Source organism: Peromyscus maniculatus, chromosome 1 (assembly GCF_049852395.1).
Source record: "Peromyscus maniculatus bairdii isolate BWxNUB_F1_BW_parent chromosome 1, HU_Pman_BW_mat_3.1, whole genome shotgun sequence".
In the NCBI taxonomy this organism is placed as follows: Eukaryota; Metazoa; Chordata; class Mammalia; order Rodentia; family Cricetidae; genus Peromyscus; species Peromyscus maniculatus.
The window spans coordinates 159,309,736-159,323,759 of NC_134852.1; the positions used below are offsets into that span (position 1 = coordinate 159,309,736).

At 54.0% G+C, this 14,024-nt stretch overlaps 1 protein-coding gene across 25 annotated transcripts in view; it reads left to right on the forward strand.

Moving 5' to 3' along the window:
* Nrxn2 (neurexin 2) overlaps nucleotides 1–13,702 on the forward strand; it is a 103,913-nt gene extending 90,211 nt beyond the window's left edge. For 15 of the 25 annotated variants that reach the window (XM_076557985.1, XM_076558032.1, XM_015999148.3 and 12 more), the window contains 2 exons: nucleotides 113–191; nucleotides 12,675–13,702. In XM_076557985.1, the coding sequence (XP_076414100.1) occupies nucleotides 113–191; nucleotides 12,675–13,561 (966 nt within the window). In that variant the 3' untranslated portion in view covers nucleotides 13,562–13,702. The remainder of the gene's footprint in view (nucleotides 1–112; nucleotides 192–12,674) is intronic. The other 10 variants (XM_015999149.3, XM_076558056.1, XM_076558047.1 and 7 more) reach the window with 1 other exon arrangement.
* Nucleotides 13,703–14,024: the final 322 nt, after the last annotated feature.

Below are 14,024 nucleotides of genomic sequence, written 5' to 3' on the forward strand. Positions count from 1 at the left end.
GGCTTGGCCTTGGGCCTCTTTTCTGTGCTGACCCATGTCCTGGGAAGCAGCTGTGGGACCCGCCCACCCACTGGAACCCTCTCTTTCCCTGCTCCTCCCCTTATCCCCCCAGAACACAGATGACCTCCTGGTGGCCTCGGCTGAGTGTCCAAGCGATGATGAGGACCTGGAGGAGTGTGAGCCTAGTACTGGTGAGTGCCTTTCCCCCCTCCCCTGCCCCGGGCCCCCCGCGACGCTGCTGGGGAGGGGGGCGACTGTCTGCCACCTGGCCCCAGCCCAGGGTGTGCTGCAGGCTTTAGCTTCCTCCTGCAGCCCCTTTGTAACTTAGAAGACCCCAGGCCCCTCACATGCCCTCTGTCAAGGTGCCTTTTGGTGTCCCATCCTTGGAGATAGTGAAGTCTTTAGCCTGGGTTACTAGGGGTGGAGAGCCAAGAGGAACTGGGAGGAAAGAGGGAGATGTGGCTGTAGAAACATGAAGAACTGCAACTCCCATTAGTCCTGGAATGGGAGGTAGGGGAACTACAACTCCCATCAGCCCTCAGGTCCAGAACTACAACTCCCATCAACCCTGAAGACTGGCGCTCCCTTGGCCACTCGTAGCCACTCATAGTCTCTGTTGGCCCTCCCTTGACCTCCTGCTCAGCCACAGGGACTTATCTGGTGTTCTTGAAAGGGTCCCCTGGTTGCCAGGCTGGAACCTCTGTATCTGGCATTGCACTACGCGAAGATGCCCTAACTTAGGCCAGCCCTGCAGTCCCCCTGGGGAGATCCTAGCTTGAGAGGGCTGTAGGAACACAAGCTATGGGGAAGGGTTTCCTGAGTGGTGGCGCAGGGACTCTTGCTTAATGTTGCTGGCTGGAGCCAAGGCCACAGCTACAGAAAGCAGCTGAGCAAGTTGGGAGGGAGCTTGGCATGCTGGCTGAGAGCATGAGAGTGGGGTGGCCCAGTGGTTGCTGGGCTGCTCATCTGAGTAGGTTGCCAGTGACTGAACAGTGGGAGGTGGGCACTGGGGGCTGACAGCGGGACTGGAGAAAGGACAGGATGTGGCTGCTGGGAGCTCCCAGTTGGGAAACACAGGCCTTGGCTACAGCCTGAATGAACCCATAGGAGTGGACGGGACACCCACATCTCATGCTTGGCTCCCCAGAGACTTCTCTACATTACCTTCCATGGTGGCGCCTGGACTAGAAGTTTCAGCAAGGCTGGGGCAGGTGCATGCAGGGATGGAGAAGGGCTGTGACCCTGACCTGGGGCCAGGGGTCTGGAGGAACTACCAGCTCCAGAAGAGACACTGAAGTTAAGCTGCCACCAGTGCGAGTGTGGGTAGATAGCGTAGAAGCATAGACAGTGGAGCCTGGGGGTCCTGGTCACAGACCAGGAGTGGAGACCCTCCCCATACCCACAGGCTGATGCCCTTCCATCTATCCCTCTCATCCTCAGTAGTCCAGAGCCGAGTGGGGTTGTTCTGTGGTCCTGCACCAGGGCACTCATGGGAGGTGCCAACGGCTGGGCAGAAAAGACTTTTCTATCCACAGCTCAGGGTCCGTGCATCTGGGAGCAGATGCCCTCCTCTGCAGAAGGCCCCTCTTCTGGGAGTCGCCCCTCCATCTCTTTACACTGAAGATCCACTGTTGCCTTGGGGATGCTTTGGGCACGAGGCAGAGTCTGCCCACAGCACCTCTCAGCACTGCCTAACTCAGAAAAGTCATAGGCAGTGGCTGGGGATTCCTACAGCCAATTTGCCGTAAGTGGCTGCAAGGAATGACCTGTGAGAACTCTGGGCTGGGACTATGCCGTGGGGAAGGGGTGCAGCCTCATCTTCCATTCTGGAACATAAACTCTGTGATGATAGATTTCTGTTCTCCCTCAACTCTGCAGTGCCACAGCACACCACACAGAGATGTGCCACACACACACACACACACACACACACACACACACACACACACCACACAGAGATGTGACACACACACACACCACACAGAGATGTGCCACACACACACACACACACACACACACACACACACCACACAGAGATGTGACACACACACACACACACACACACACACACACACACACACACCACACAGAGATGTGACACACACACACACACACACACACACACACACACCACACAGATGTGTCACACACACACACACACACACACACACACACACACACACACCACACAGAGATGTGACACACACACACACACACACACACACACACACCACACAGAGATGTGCCACACACACACACACACACACACACACACACACACACACACACCACACAGAGATGTGCCACACACGCATACACACACCAGACTGTCTGGGGACATAGCCTGGAGGGTCTGATGTCCCAGCCCAGAGTCTATCTAGAAGCCTGGGCATGACCTACAGGGTGCTTTCTGGTATCCTGAGCCATTTCAGCCTTTGTTAGACCGAAACGGTAAAGTGGACCTGAAGTGGATGGGTCAGCTGCCCCCACGTCAGGGCTCCCAGAGATCACTGACCACTGTGCCATTCTTTAGAAAAAAAAAAAAAAATCCACCATGTGAGGGAAAGATAATGGAGGTGAAGGAAGACTGGAGGCTGGGAGTAAGGAGGGCTGGTGTCTGGCCCAGCTTTGAAAATAAGTCCTGGAGGCAGGGTGGAGCGGACCTTGGAGCGCCAAGGGCAGCTCACCTACATCATGTTAATCCATAGCCCTGAAATGCCTACTGTCCTCATCTTCCCATGGGAAGCCAGGCAGGGATCAGGATTACTTCTGGGCGCCCAGGCCGACCTGGACCATGTTCCTCTCTCATCCTGGCCTCTCCAGTTAGAGTCTGCTTTGGGGCCCCAGGATAAGGGAGCTTTTGTAGCAGAGCACCAGGTGCCTGGCTAGTGACAGGCTATCCGGAGCCTGACCCTACGGGGTCTACCCTCCCCACTTTCAGATCTTCATCCCTGGATGGGTTGTGGGCCCTGGGATCATCCCTGTTTGGCCTGTCCACCCCCCCATCCCCTCCCTTCACTCAGCCCCTCCACAGACCCCAGATCCTGCTCTCTTCCCTGCTGAGTAAGTCTGTCATCTAGCACGTTATTTTTCTCAAGGCTGGAGGTTCAGTCACACAGAGTATTATTAGAATTTTCCCTAGTGGGAGTTTAAGGGACACACACCTACAGTGGGTAATGTGACACCCCACCCTTGCTGGCCCAGCTGTCCTGCCCACACACTGTATTTCCAGCCTGGCCCCTGAAGAACTGTGGACTTTGTACCCCTGAGACAGAGGAAGAACACAAAGACTTATATCCACATATATATCCATATGCACATGCATGTGCTCTGACCAGGGACACACACACATACATGTGCATACACAATTGCACATTGCCTGGAAGCTCACATATTGCTACATAGACACACACACACAAACACACAGACAGACACACACACACCATGTAAAGTGCATGGTATCTATACCCAGATCAACAGAGGCACATAGATGCTTAGAGTCATATGTGTGCTCGGATGCCCTGAAATCCGTGTACACCCCTGAGAAATCCAGAGAAACACAAAGCTGCACAGTGTACACAGTCCCATGAAGCATACTGTGTACCAGAGCCACCGAGTGTCTCATGTACATGCGTAGAGCTTCCTGAACATCTACAGAAGCCCAGACTCACAGCTGCTCACCTGCCCGGCCCCCGAGAGTCACACCTGTACATGCTCAGCTGCGCAAAGGCTCCCACACTCAGCACTGTGACCCTTAAACCCACCCCGGTCCCTTACACTCAGGGCTGTGGGGAAACACGTGCTTAAACCCAGAGGCAGCTCTCACCTGCTCACATTTGTTGATGATACAGACACGCTCTGAGCCAGAAAACCTCCTCATACATCATATACTCTGGGCATGTACTGTGTGTTCAGATCTTTGTGTGTTTGCTCACCTGTGCTCACACTCACAGAGGCACATGCCTTGTGACATGTCCTTGAATCCAGGGCTATACATCCATGCTCAGCTCTCAAAGGCATATAACTGTGGATTGAGCTACTTGTGTAACATTTGCTCACATATGTGCATAGACCACAGTCCCACATATATGTTCAGACTTCCAGATGCTCACACGTTTCCTAACCACAGACACAGCATTTGTGTTCAGGCATAAACACATTTTGCTCACACTCATGGAAGCATGCATATACATGTATCCATAGAAGTGCCCCTCATGTCTGTGTGCACAGGTGTCATGTCTCTGTCCATGTGTACTCACCAAAATGCACATATCATTCTGTGGAGGGAGGTACTCATGGACCCACATGTTTGTCCCCACAGAAGGGGTCTCTGCACACTGAGGTGTGATATGTACTAAGATCAAAGGAGCATGGGGACATGTTGTCAGGGGGGTGTGAGTGCTCAGACCCCAGGAGTCTATGCACACGTATGCATTGTTCAGGCTTATAGACATGCACCCTTCCACACTGTCCTCAAGAGAGGGGACCTTGAGAAGCACATCCATACATGCACATACACACACACATTTATACCAAGACCTTGTAAAACATATGTACACACACACACACACACACAGTTTCACAGATATATACATGTCTATACATTCTCCACAGAGACATACATGTTGATCCATACAGAAGTACGTCTACATTCACTCAGACTCCCAAAGAGGTGCATGTGCGCACACACACACACACACACACACACACACACACACACACACACACTTGGGCCTAAAGTGGCCCACACAAATGCTCACAGACACAGGTGTATCTGTGTGTTCAGTGGTACCCAGGTAGTGGCACACAGATGAGCACACACTTATCTGCAGACCTGTAGGGCATGTGCACACTCAGACCCAATCCAGAACAGTGTCTGCTGTGTGTTCATTCCCAGGGGTATGTATACAGCTATTCAGACCCACAAGGGCACACCTACATGCTCAGGATCACCCAGTTTTGTAGAGACATACACACATGTGCTTGGGGGCATATGCCTAGGAGCATGGAAACACAAACCTTCCTATGCATACAGGTTCATGTGCCAGATGAACACCAGCACCATGCATTTACCCTACATACACCCCTCCTCAGTGTCACCCACCCAGGAATGAGACCCTCAGAGGCATATTGCTGGCTTCATCCCACAGGTGCACACATTTTGTCATATGCACAGGAGCATGTGTCCGGATTCCTAGGAGCTTCCAGAGTGACACTGGTTTGCTATAATGGACACTCCACAGCCTCTGTGACTTAACAAAGACCTCCATTCTCTTTCCCATGGGTTACAGACGATGCTTCTGACTGAGGGGAGCTGCTCTGGTAATAACTCAGGGCCTGGTCTTCCGTCTTGTGGCTGTATCATCTTTAACTCATGACTTCTCAAGGTGCAGGGATGAGCAAGGGATCAGAAGCGGGAGGTTTCCATGGACTGGGCCTGGAGAGGCTCTTCCAGCTCACATTACATTCCAAACCTGGAGCTCAGTTTTGGGACGACAGCTGAGCTTCTGAGAAGGCCAGGAGCCACCACCTTGTTGTACTCCTATGTAGAAGCACATACAAGTTTGGGGACCGTTAGAGAATGTTTTGCTTAAGTCTGGACTGTTGGATCACCAAGGATCTTTTTCATTTTACCTCCTGTCTCAGAATGTCCACTAGTGCCATTGCAAGAATGACAAAAGTCTTACTCCAAGAGGTTGTTTGTGGGGGATGGTGGCTTACTCCGATCCATGCAGACCTGCCTCCTCTGGTCTTGAACGGAACTGAAATGATCATTTTTCTCACTTGTTCCAACACATCCCTAAAGTACAGTGGATCTGCGGAGGTAGACCCTACAACAAAAGCTCATTCACGAAAGAAAAGAGGTTGGGCGTAGTGGTGAGCACCTATAATCTAGCACTCCGGGAGTGGAGGCAGCAGGATTGCAAGGTCAAGGTCAACCTGGAGTGTATAGCGAGACCTTGCCCACTCCCACCTCCACAAAGAATGGGGCTTAGGAAAGCCGGGCAACACATGTGGTGCCTGGGGTCGTTTTCATGCACAGAGCACACATGCCTGAGCACAGGGGAGGAAATCCATGCTTTGCTAGGTCGGCCGGCAGACTGCTTCTGCAGCGGTAAGGACAGGGTCTCCAGTAAATCCTGCTTCTGCCCTCTGGGGAGGCTTTAGGCTGCTGCTCTGCTGGGCAGAATGTCCCTATCTTTATCCTCCATGGCCTTTCAGAAGTGGGTTTTGGGAGAAATGTTCTCCTTGGCTGTGTGTAAGTGCAGACATCCCACACCGGCTTGTCCATTTCTGGTGGTTCCAAGGCTTAGTCACAGCAGCCACACCACAGCCCTCCCCTAAGCTCTGCTCTCCACCCCCATGTCTTCTCTTGTTTCTCGGCTCCTGCCCTCTTCATAGTGCCGTGACTGTCTTGAGGACCCTTTAAATGGTAGGTGGAGAGACCACTCCTAAATCCTTGGGTAGAAAAAGACCCTCACTTAGTTGAGGTCTCTCATTGACCCTAGAGCTCCTTTCGGTCTTTACTCTGTGGGGCCTGGGGGCAACGGCTCTTCTGACCTCTGCAGGAATCACCCCTCAGGGTTATCGTCTTCCCTCCCTCCCTGCCTGCAAGACAGCCCGTTCTTGTTGGAGTCTAGGTTGTAACATGTTGCCAGAAGAGGAACGTTAGAGCTGGCGATCCTGGGCCCTATCCTCAACTTTCCCTTGGCACCCCAGCTTCAGCAGGTTGGCACAGGCAATGTTGTACCAAATCTTTGCCACAGTGGCATATGGGTCTTCATCTTTTCTGCCTCCTAGCCTTTCCTTGTATTGTTACTTGAATGCGGTGGCATTTTGTTACCATGACATCCATTTCAGGGGCCAAAGCCTGTAGAAGATAACATTTGTCCCTGTAACAGATAAGCCCTGAATCTTAGTGGTTAATACAAGAGAACTTTCTCACCCAGGCGTACCCTCCCTGGGCTCTGCCCAGAAGTCACGCTAGGAATCCACATTCCCTCCATCTGTGGCCCCTAGTGTGGAGGATGGAGCATGGGAGGCTGTTAGGAACAAAGAACTGGACAGGGTCTAATACTCAGCAATTGGGCCATACTCAATTGCTAGGGATGCTGGGAAATGCAGTCTAGATGTCAAGGTTCAGAAGGAATGTATTTATTTTATGGGGTAGTATACTGCTTGTGCTCAGAGCTGTGGTGTTTTGCTTGCATATTCTGAGGGACACATCCACGCAGCGTATACACTAAACCCATGCCTCAGGCTCATAGGCAGCAGACACGAGAGACCCATTCTCATGCACACATGTGTTCACACTCACTGACATACACATAGGCATCTCAGATCCGTGAAGGTTGATGTCCTTAGGAATTTATGCTCGTCGATGCAGAAACACACGCCGTCACGGGGGTATGCATGTGAGTGTGTGTGCTCACACACATCTTCACACACCCTCCTGCTGAGTGGCTCATGGTCTCTGATCCCGAAGCCACTCTGGCCTCCGCCCTCGCCATGCTGGTGTTGCAGGTGCGGAGGGATACCATCCTTCAGGCCACAGCCCTCAGTGGCATACTTCTCTGCTCCAACAGGTGAGTAGGGATGGAATCTAGCCAGTGTTCTGCTTGCCTAGCAGTGTATCCTGGGCCCCGAGTTGGGCTGTGTTCACCAAGAAGAGAGTGGCTTTTATCAATATTGTGGACGTGTGACTTGCCAAGTCATGGACCTACAGAGCTGTGTCCATGTATAAGGGCTGCCTTTTCTCCTAATCCACGAAAATGCTGACGGTCTTGTCCCTCCCAGCTTGGGTAGGGCCCTCAGCACTGATAGACGGGGTCTCAGCCAGTAGATGGCTTAGGCTGGGACCCCCTGAACCACAGGTCCAGACTCTTCTGTGGGGTAGACATATCTTGACTGGGTAGAAATTGGGGTCAATAGGTAGATTTTTTTTTAGACAGGGTCCCACACTGTAGCCTAGGCTGGCCTCAAACTCGTGGACTCATGGTGATCCTCCTGCCTCAGCCTCCCGAGTAATGGAATTTACAGGTAGGAGCCACTGCACAGAGCTTCACAGGTAGATGTCTCTTCAAGTCTTCTGTGCCTTAAAGGTTGAAAGAGCTTGGCTTACTTCCTGTGAGTGCCCTAAAAAGGGGAGCATTGAGATAGAACTGCTTGGGAATGGCTGCTGGTGCCCCAATCAGAATGGACTTCTCTAGCAAGTGGGCTCAATGTGCATTGAAATTCTGTTTACTTGGGATAAGAAAAGCAGAGGGTGAGTGTGTTGCAGCTTTGATAAGCATGCACCTGTATTTTGCAATTGCTGCAGCTGCCAGAAGTGAGGGAGGGGCTAGAGGCTGCCTGGTGTCCTTGCAGAGTCGGATGGCTTCAGGGGCCACAGTCTTCCATTAGTCTCCCAGTGATGCAGAGCTCATCACAGGGCCCTCAACATCTTGAGTGTTCCCCTCGCTCAAAAGCTCAGTGGGAGGGCCAGCAGTGGGACCATCCCAGTGAGAAGCCTCTGAGGTGTCCTCCCTTGCTCAGGCCCTGACTCTTCCCCAGGGTGAGTTTTCTAGATCCTTCCTGGACCAGTGCCCCAGAGAATCCCATATGATTCCAGTGCCCCATAATCCAGGTTTAATGAGGGTGATGTGGGAAAGCCATGTGAGGCTGTCTGTGGCTTATCACCTTGGAAAAGGTTTGTGTGAGGGTGTCAGGCACAGAGGAAGTGGTATCGGAGAAAGATGCTGCTATGCAAAGAGAGCACTGGTGGAATCATGGGAGATATGGCCGCAAACCACGGATAGAGGAAAGCTGGGAGAGCCCCCAAGGGAATGGGGGCTGCAGGGATAAGGCTGGGACCTGAAAAGGGAGCCAGGGGAGGCTGTGGGGCCTGGAGGCGGGAGATCTAGAAAGCCTGTGTGTCTCAAGGACTAGTGGGCTGGGGGAAATGGTTGTGGGAGTGCCACAGGTTGGGCAGGATATGTGTGGTCCAGGCCCTCACTCAGTGTGAGGCAACAGGTTGGTAAAGAGCCAAGGTCTGTGTCCTGGTCATTCTGACGAGCTGCACTCTAGGGAAGAGTAAATGACACTTCACTGTGTCCCTAGCAACGGCCAGCTGGTTGAGGATCATAAGCCAGGTTAGGGAAAGCTTTGTCCCTGGAGTTCCTGAGGGCAATGGTAACTCAGTCTAAGATGGAAAAGGTGGAAGGCAGGGCCAGGAGAGGGTGGAAACGGCCTGAGGACAGTGAGGAAGCATGTCAGGGTTAGCTCTCAGTGGTGCCTTTTGCCCAAGATGGCGGCGCAGGAGGCCATGTGTAAAACAGCCCATGAAAGGTGCTCCATGATCCCCCATGTACCTGGCCCACCTCAGAGGGAGTGCCAGGGGACTTATCATTCACTTTCCCTCGAAAAGCAGAAGGACCTCAGCTCCGTGCCAGGCTCTGCTGCTGCTAGTAAGATTGACAGATGGGACTCAGGCCTTTGGGCCTTCCCTGGCAGTGAGTCAAACTTGAGCCTCCAAGACAGAGTAGGGAGACAGAGTCAGAGGCACCAGAAGCAGAGGGCATCTACTGGAGTCAGCCTGGAAGATGGGGCATGGGCTGGATTCCGAGCATGTGTGAGCTGTCCATAGGGAACCTGTTCTGAATAGAAGGCAAAGGTTAGGAGACAGCAGGTAGTGTGGGTGAGCAGAGAGGACCTGGCTGAGCTTAGGATTCATGTAGGGAGGAGAACCCGCTATGATTAGGTCCATGATGTCACTACTTGAGGGGCCAGGAGCTTTCCTGTGAGCTGAATTGGCCCTGGTGCAGGGATGCAGACACTGGGAATGGGAGGACCATGGGAATGGAAGGATGCACTATGTTCCCACATAGATTGGAGGGCCCATCAGGCCAGGCCTTGGTCAGTCTGATGATCAGCACTTCAGGGAAGGACATGTCCCTAGCACAGGACTGTCACTGGCCATCCAGTGGTCTCCAGTGACGGCCAGCTGGTTGAGGATCATAAGCCAGGTTAGGGTACGTTTTGACCCTGAGTTCCTCAGTCTAAGATGGAAAAGATGGAAGGCAGAGCTGGTGGAGGGTGGAAGCCAGGCCAGTGGATGAGAATGGAGCGTTGCTAGGCTTAACCTGGGCCTGGAGCTCACTGCCCTAATTTTACTTATTTTGGTTATTTGAGACAGAGTCTTACATACCCTAGGTTGGCCAGAGCTTGCTATGTACCTGAGGATGGCCTTGAACTCCTGATCTTCCTGCCTCCACCTCCACAGTGCTGGGATCACACGCATGTGCCACCATGCATGGCAGTATTCTAGTTTCATAGATGAGGACCGGGGCCCAGTGGGGGTGGGACTTGTCTATAGTCACGCAGGAATTCAGTAGACACACCATGCAGCCTTCCGCCTGGGTTCTCCGGTGAGCAGCCTTGCCAGCCTCCTGGAGGTGTGGGAGTGATGGTCCAGGCTTTTGTGGCCCCTGTCCTGACCTCCGGGAGTCACAGAAGGGACTGGCTAATTCATTCATTCATTCACCTCACTTGGAAGCTCTGCTCTCTCCAGGCCCCAGTGTCCCCATCCACTAGAAGCTGGGTTTGAGGGCTGGGATGTGACTTAGAGGCAGAGCCGGAGTGCTTTGCCTGGCATTCACGAGGTCCTGGCTTCCACCGGTGGAACTGGACAGTCCTGGCTTCACAAATGCTCTTGGTTCAACATTTCATTATGGCTAAGCCTGTGGTGGGCTAGGAATTCTGGAGCTTTAAACTTTGCATATAAGGAGCCTGATGGGAAGTGCAGCTCAAGAAGCTTGGCAAGGTTTCTGCTTCAGTGGCAAGCTTTTGCTGTAGCCTCTGAGACTGATGGAGCTGCTGGTGGGAAGGGCCAGTAGAGGTATAGAAGTGGAGCCAGCCAGAAGGCATGGGTAGGCAGGGCAGTGAAACCCTGGATGTGAGGCTTGGTCTGGTTGCGGGATGGAAGCCTTGAGATGATTACCACAGAGGGGTGTGGGACTGTGGGGGCAGATGCCAAGTGAAGTACCCAGCTAGGGATGGGGTGTAGTCTGAGCTGGAAGTAGAGCCAGAGAAGAAGTCTTCAACTCCATTCCCGAGAAGCCCAGAGGCAACCTTCAAAGCCAGAATTTGAGCCCTCCTAGCCTAGAGCTTACCCAGCTTCTATCTACCTGAGGTCAGAAGCCTGGAGCACTTTGGTTAGTGAAGAGGCTCAGGAGGCTGATGGGAATTGTAGCTGTTGACCCAGAGACTGATGGGAGTTGTAGTTTTTGTAGTTTATGCCCCCTGAAGGGCTAATGGGAGCTAAAGTTCCCGCCCATGGGGAGCTGATGGGAATTGCAGTTTCTGTCCAGGGTACTGAAGTTTTCAGACTTGAAGGGAAGACTTACACCCTCCCCACCACAAGGTCTCCCCCATTAGTTACCAGGGGCCCTATTTTAGCCAGCGAGTCCCTCCCTGATGGCTGTGTATGTATTTTCTTTTATTTTTTTGCTTTCTTCTTCTTTCCGTTGTTTTATTATTGTTTTAACAATAATAAGAGGGCCAGAGGCAGTCATAACCTGGCCAGGTTCTGGCGGTCCATGGGGGTTCTGGGGAGGGGGTGGGGGGGAAGTCAGTGGGGGTCAGAGGTGGAGGGTGAAGAAAGGGGAGAGTTAGGTTTAGCTCAGAAACCACGTGACGCCCAGCCCCCCCCCCCACTTCCAGTCCCCCCCCCACCTCCCTGAATCCTATGGACCAACCCCCAGCTTCAGTGTGCCTGACCCTCCCTCCACACACGCATTCCCGTCCCAAGTCTCCTCTCCCGTGGCCACCGAAATTAGCCCCAAGGCCCTCCCTATGGCCAGCCCCCTCCCCAAGCTCACACCCACATAGGCTCGCCGCCGCCACCGTCCTTCCATGCCCCTTACCGACCCTCCTTTTCCCACGATGACACTGAGTGGCGCCACTTCCCAGCCCCAGCCCGCACAGTGCGAATTTTAGCCTTGTCTTTAAGGAGGGGGAAGAGGGCTCGAGAGAGGGAGGAGAGCAAGCTTTCTGGAGGAAGCAGGCTGTCCAGGGAGTACATCAGGGAGGGAGATGCCAAACAGATAGACAGAAAACGTTGTACGGAAAAGTTGTTTTTTCTTATTTTTTTTCGGGAGAACCCGCTTACACAGCTCTGTTTGTAATTTTTTTCTTCATGCTAAAATCACACGGCCTATTTGTTGATGTAAGTTGCCTGAATTCCGTGGTATGCTATCTTCTTTTTTAAAAACAAAAGCAAAAAAAAAAAAAAGCAAAAAGAAATATATAGAAAAAAATCCTAAAAGCTATTGTTGTTAGGTTTGTTTAAATGCTGCTGTTGTATGTTTTTAAAGCCTTAAACCAGTAGAAAAAAAAATTTCCGTTCCTTTTCAATTTCCTTTCCTTTCTGTTCCGTTTGGTTTCTTAAGACGAAACAAAAAGACCAAAACCCAGAGTCACAGAGCCCGCGCGTGGGGTGCCCAGGGCATCCGAGCCGCAGCCCGCTTAAAGCGCAGGCGCTGGCCGGCTGGCGGGCGGGCCCGGCCCGCGCTAGTCTCCGCCAAAGCCGATTGAACCGATTTGGGTGTGAGGCTGTTGTTTCTCTCTCTGTGCCGGCCGCCCGCGCCCCGGCCCTCGCTGACGCCCTCTCTTCTCTCTTCTCTTTCTTCTTCTAGGAGGAGAGTTAATATTGCCCATTATCACGGAGGACTCCTTAGACCCCCCTCCCGTGGCCACCCGGTCCCCCTTCGTGCCCCCGCCCCCCACCTTCTACCCCTTTCTCACGGGCGTGGGTGCCACCCAAGACACCCTGCCCCCGCCCGCCGCGCGCCGCCCGTCCTCGGGGGGCCCGTGCCAGGCTGAGCGCGACGACAGCGACTGCGAAGAGCCCGTGGAGGCCTCGGGCTTCGCCTCCGGGGAGGTCTTTGACTCCAGCCTCCCCCCCACGGACGACGAGGACTTTTACACCACCTTCCCCTTGGTCACGGACCGCACCACCCTCCTGTCGCCCCGCAAGCCTGTGCCCCGACCCAACCTCAGGACAGATGGGGCCACGGGCGCCCCCGGGGTGCTACTTGCGCCCTCCGCCCCGGCCCCCAACCTGCCTGCGGGCAAAATGAACCACCGAGACCCGCTGCAGCCACTGCTGGAGAACCCACCCCTGGGGCCCGGGGTCCCCACGGCCTTCGAGCCGCGGCGGCCGCCTCCCCTGCGCCCCGGCGTGACCTCAGCCCCCGGTTTCCCCCGTCTGCCCACAGCCAACCCCACGGGGCCGGGGGAGCGCGGCCCGCCGGGCGCGGTGGAGGTGATCCGTGAGTCCAGCAGCACCACGGGCATGGTGGTGGGCATCGTGGCGGCGGCGGCGCTCTGCATCCTCATCCTTCTCTACGCCATGTACAAGTACCGCAACCGCGACGAGGGCTCCTACCAAGTGGACCAGAGCCGGAATTACATCAGTAACTCGGCCCAGAGCAATGGGGCGGTGGTGAAGGAGAAGGCCCCCGCTGCCCCCAAGACGCCCAGCAAGGCCAAGAAGAACAAAGACAAGGAGTATTACGTCTGAGCACCCAGTCCAGGCACCGCGCCCCACTGCCAACTGCTCCTTCCGGGAGGGCCCGGGAGGAGGGTGCGGCCCTCTCCCTGCAGGGGGACCTGGGGACTCTCTCCCCAGCTGCCTCAGGCTTCTCCCACGAAGAGGAAACGCAAAAAAAAAAAGAAAAGGAATATAACTACGTGCTCATCCCCTTCCCTCCCGCTGCCCACGGCGCCGCACCGTCAGCTCTGGGGCTGGCTGTCCTTCTCAGCTCTGCGCCTGTCAGGCAGGGCACGTGCTCACAGCCCTGGGTTGATTTATTTTTTTAAGGGGGGGTAGTTTTATTTTGGTGGGGCTGGGCGGGAAGGAAGGCTGGGGTTTTGTAAAGTGTCCACTGCGCCGTCCGTTTATTTCCCTCGATTTTCTTCCTCCCCTGTTCCTCCTGCCTTCCTTCTCCTTCCCAGCCCTCCTGTCCCGGTTCAGGCTTGCTGTG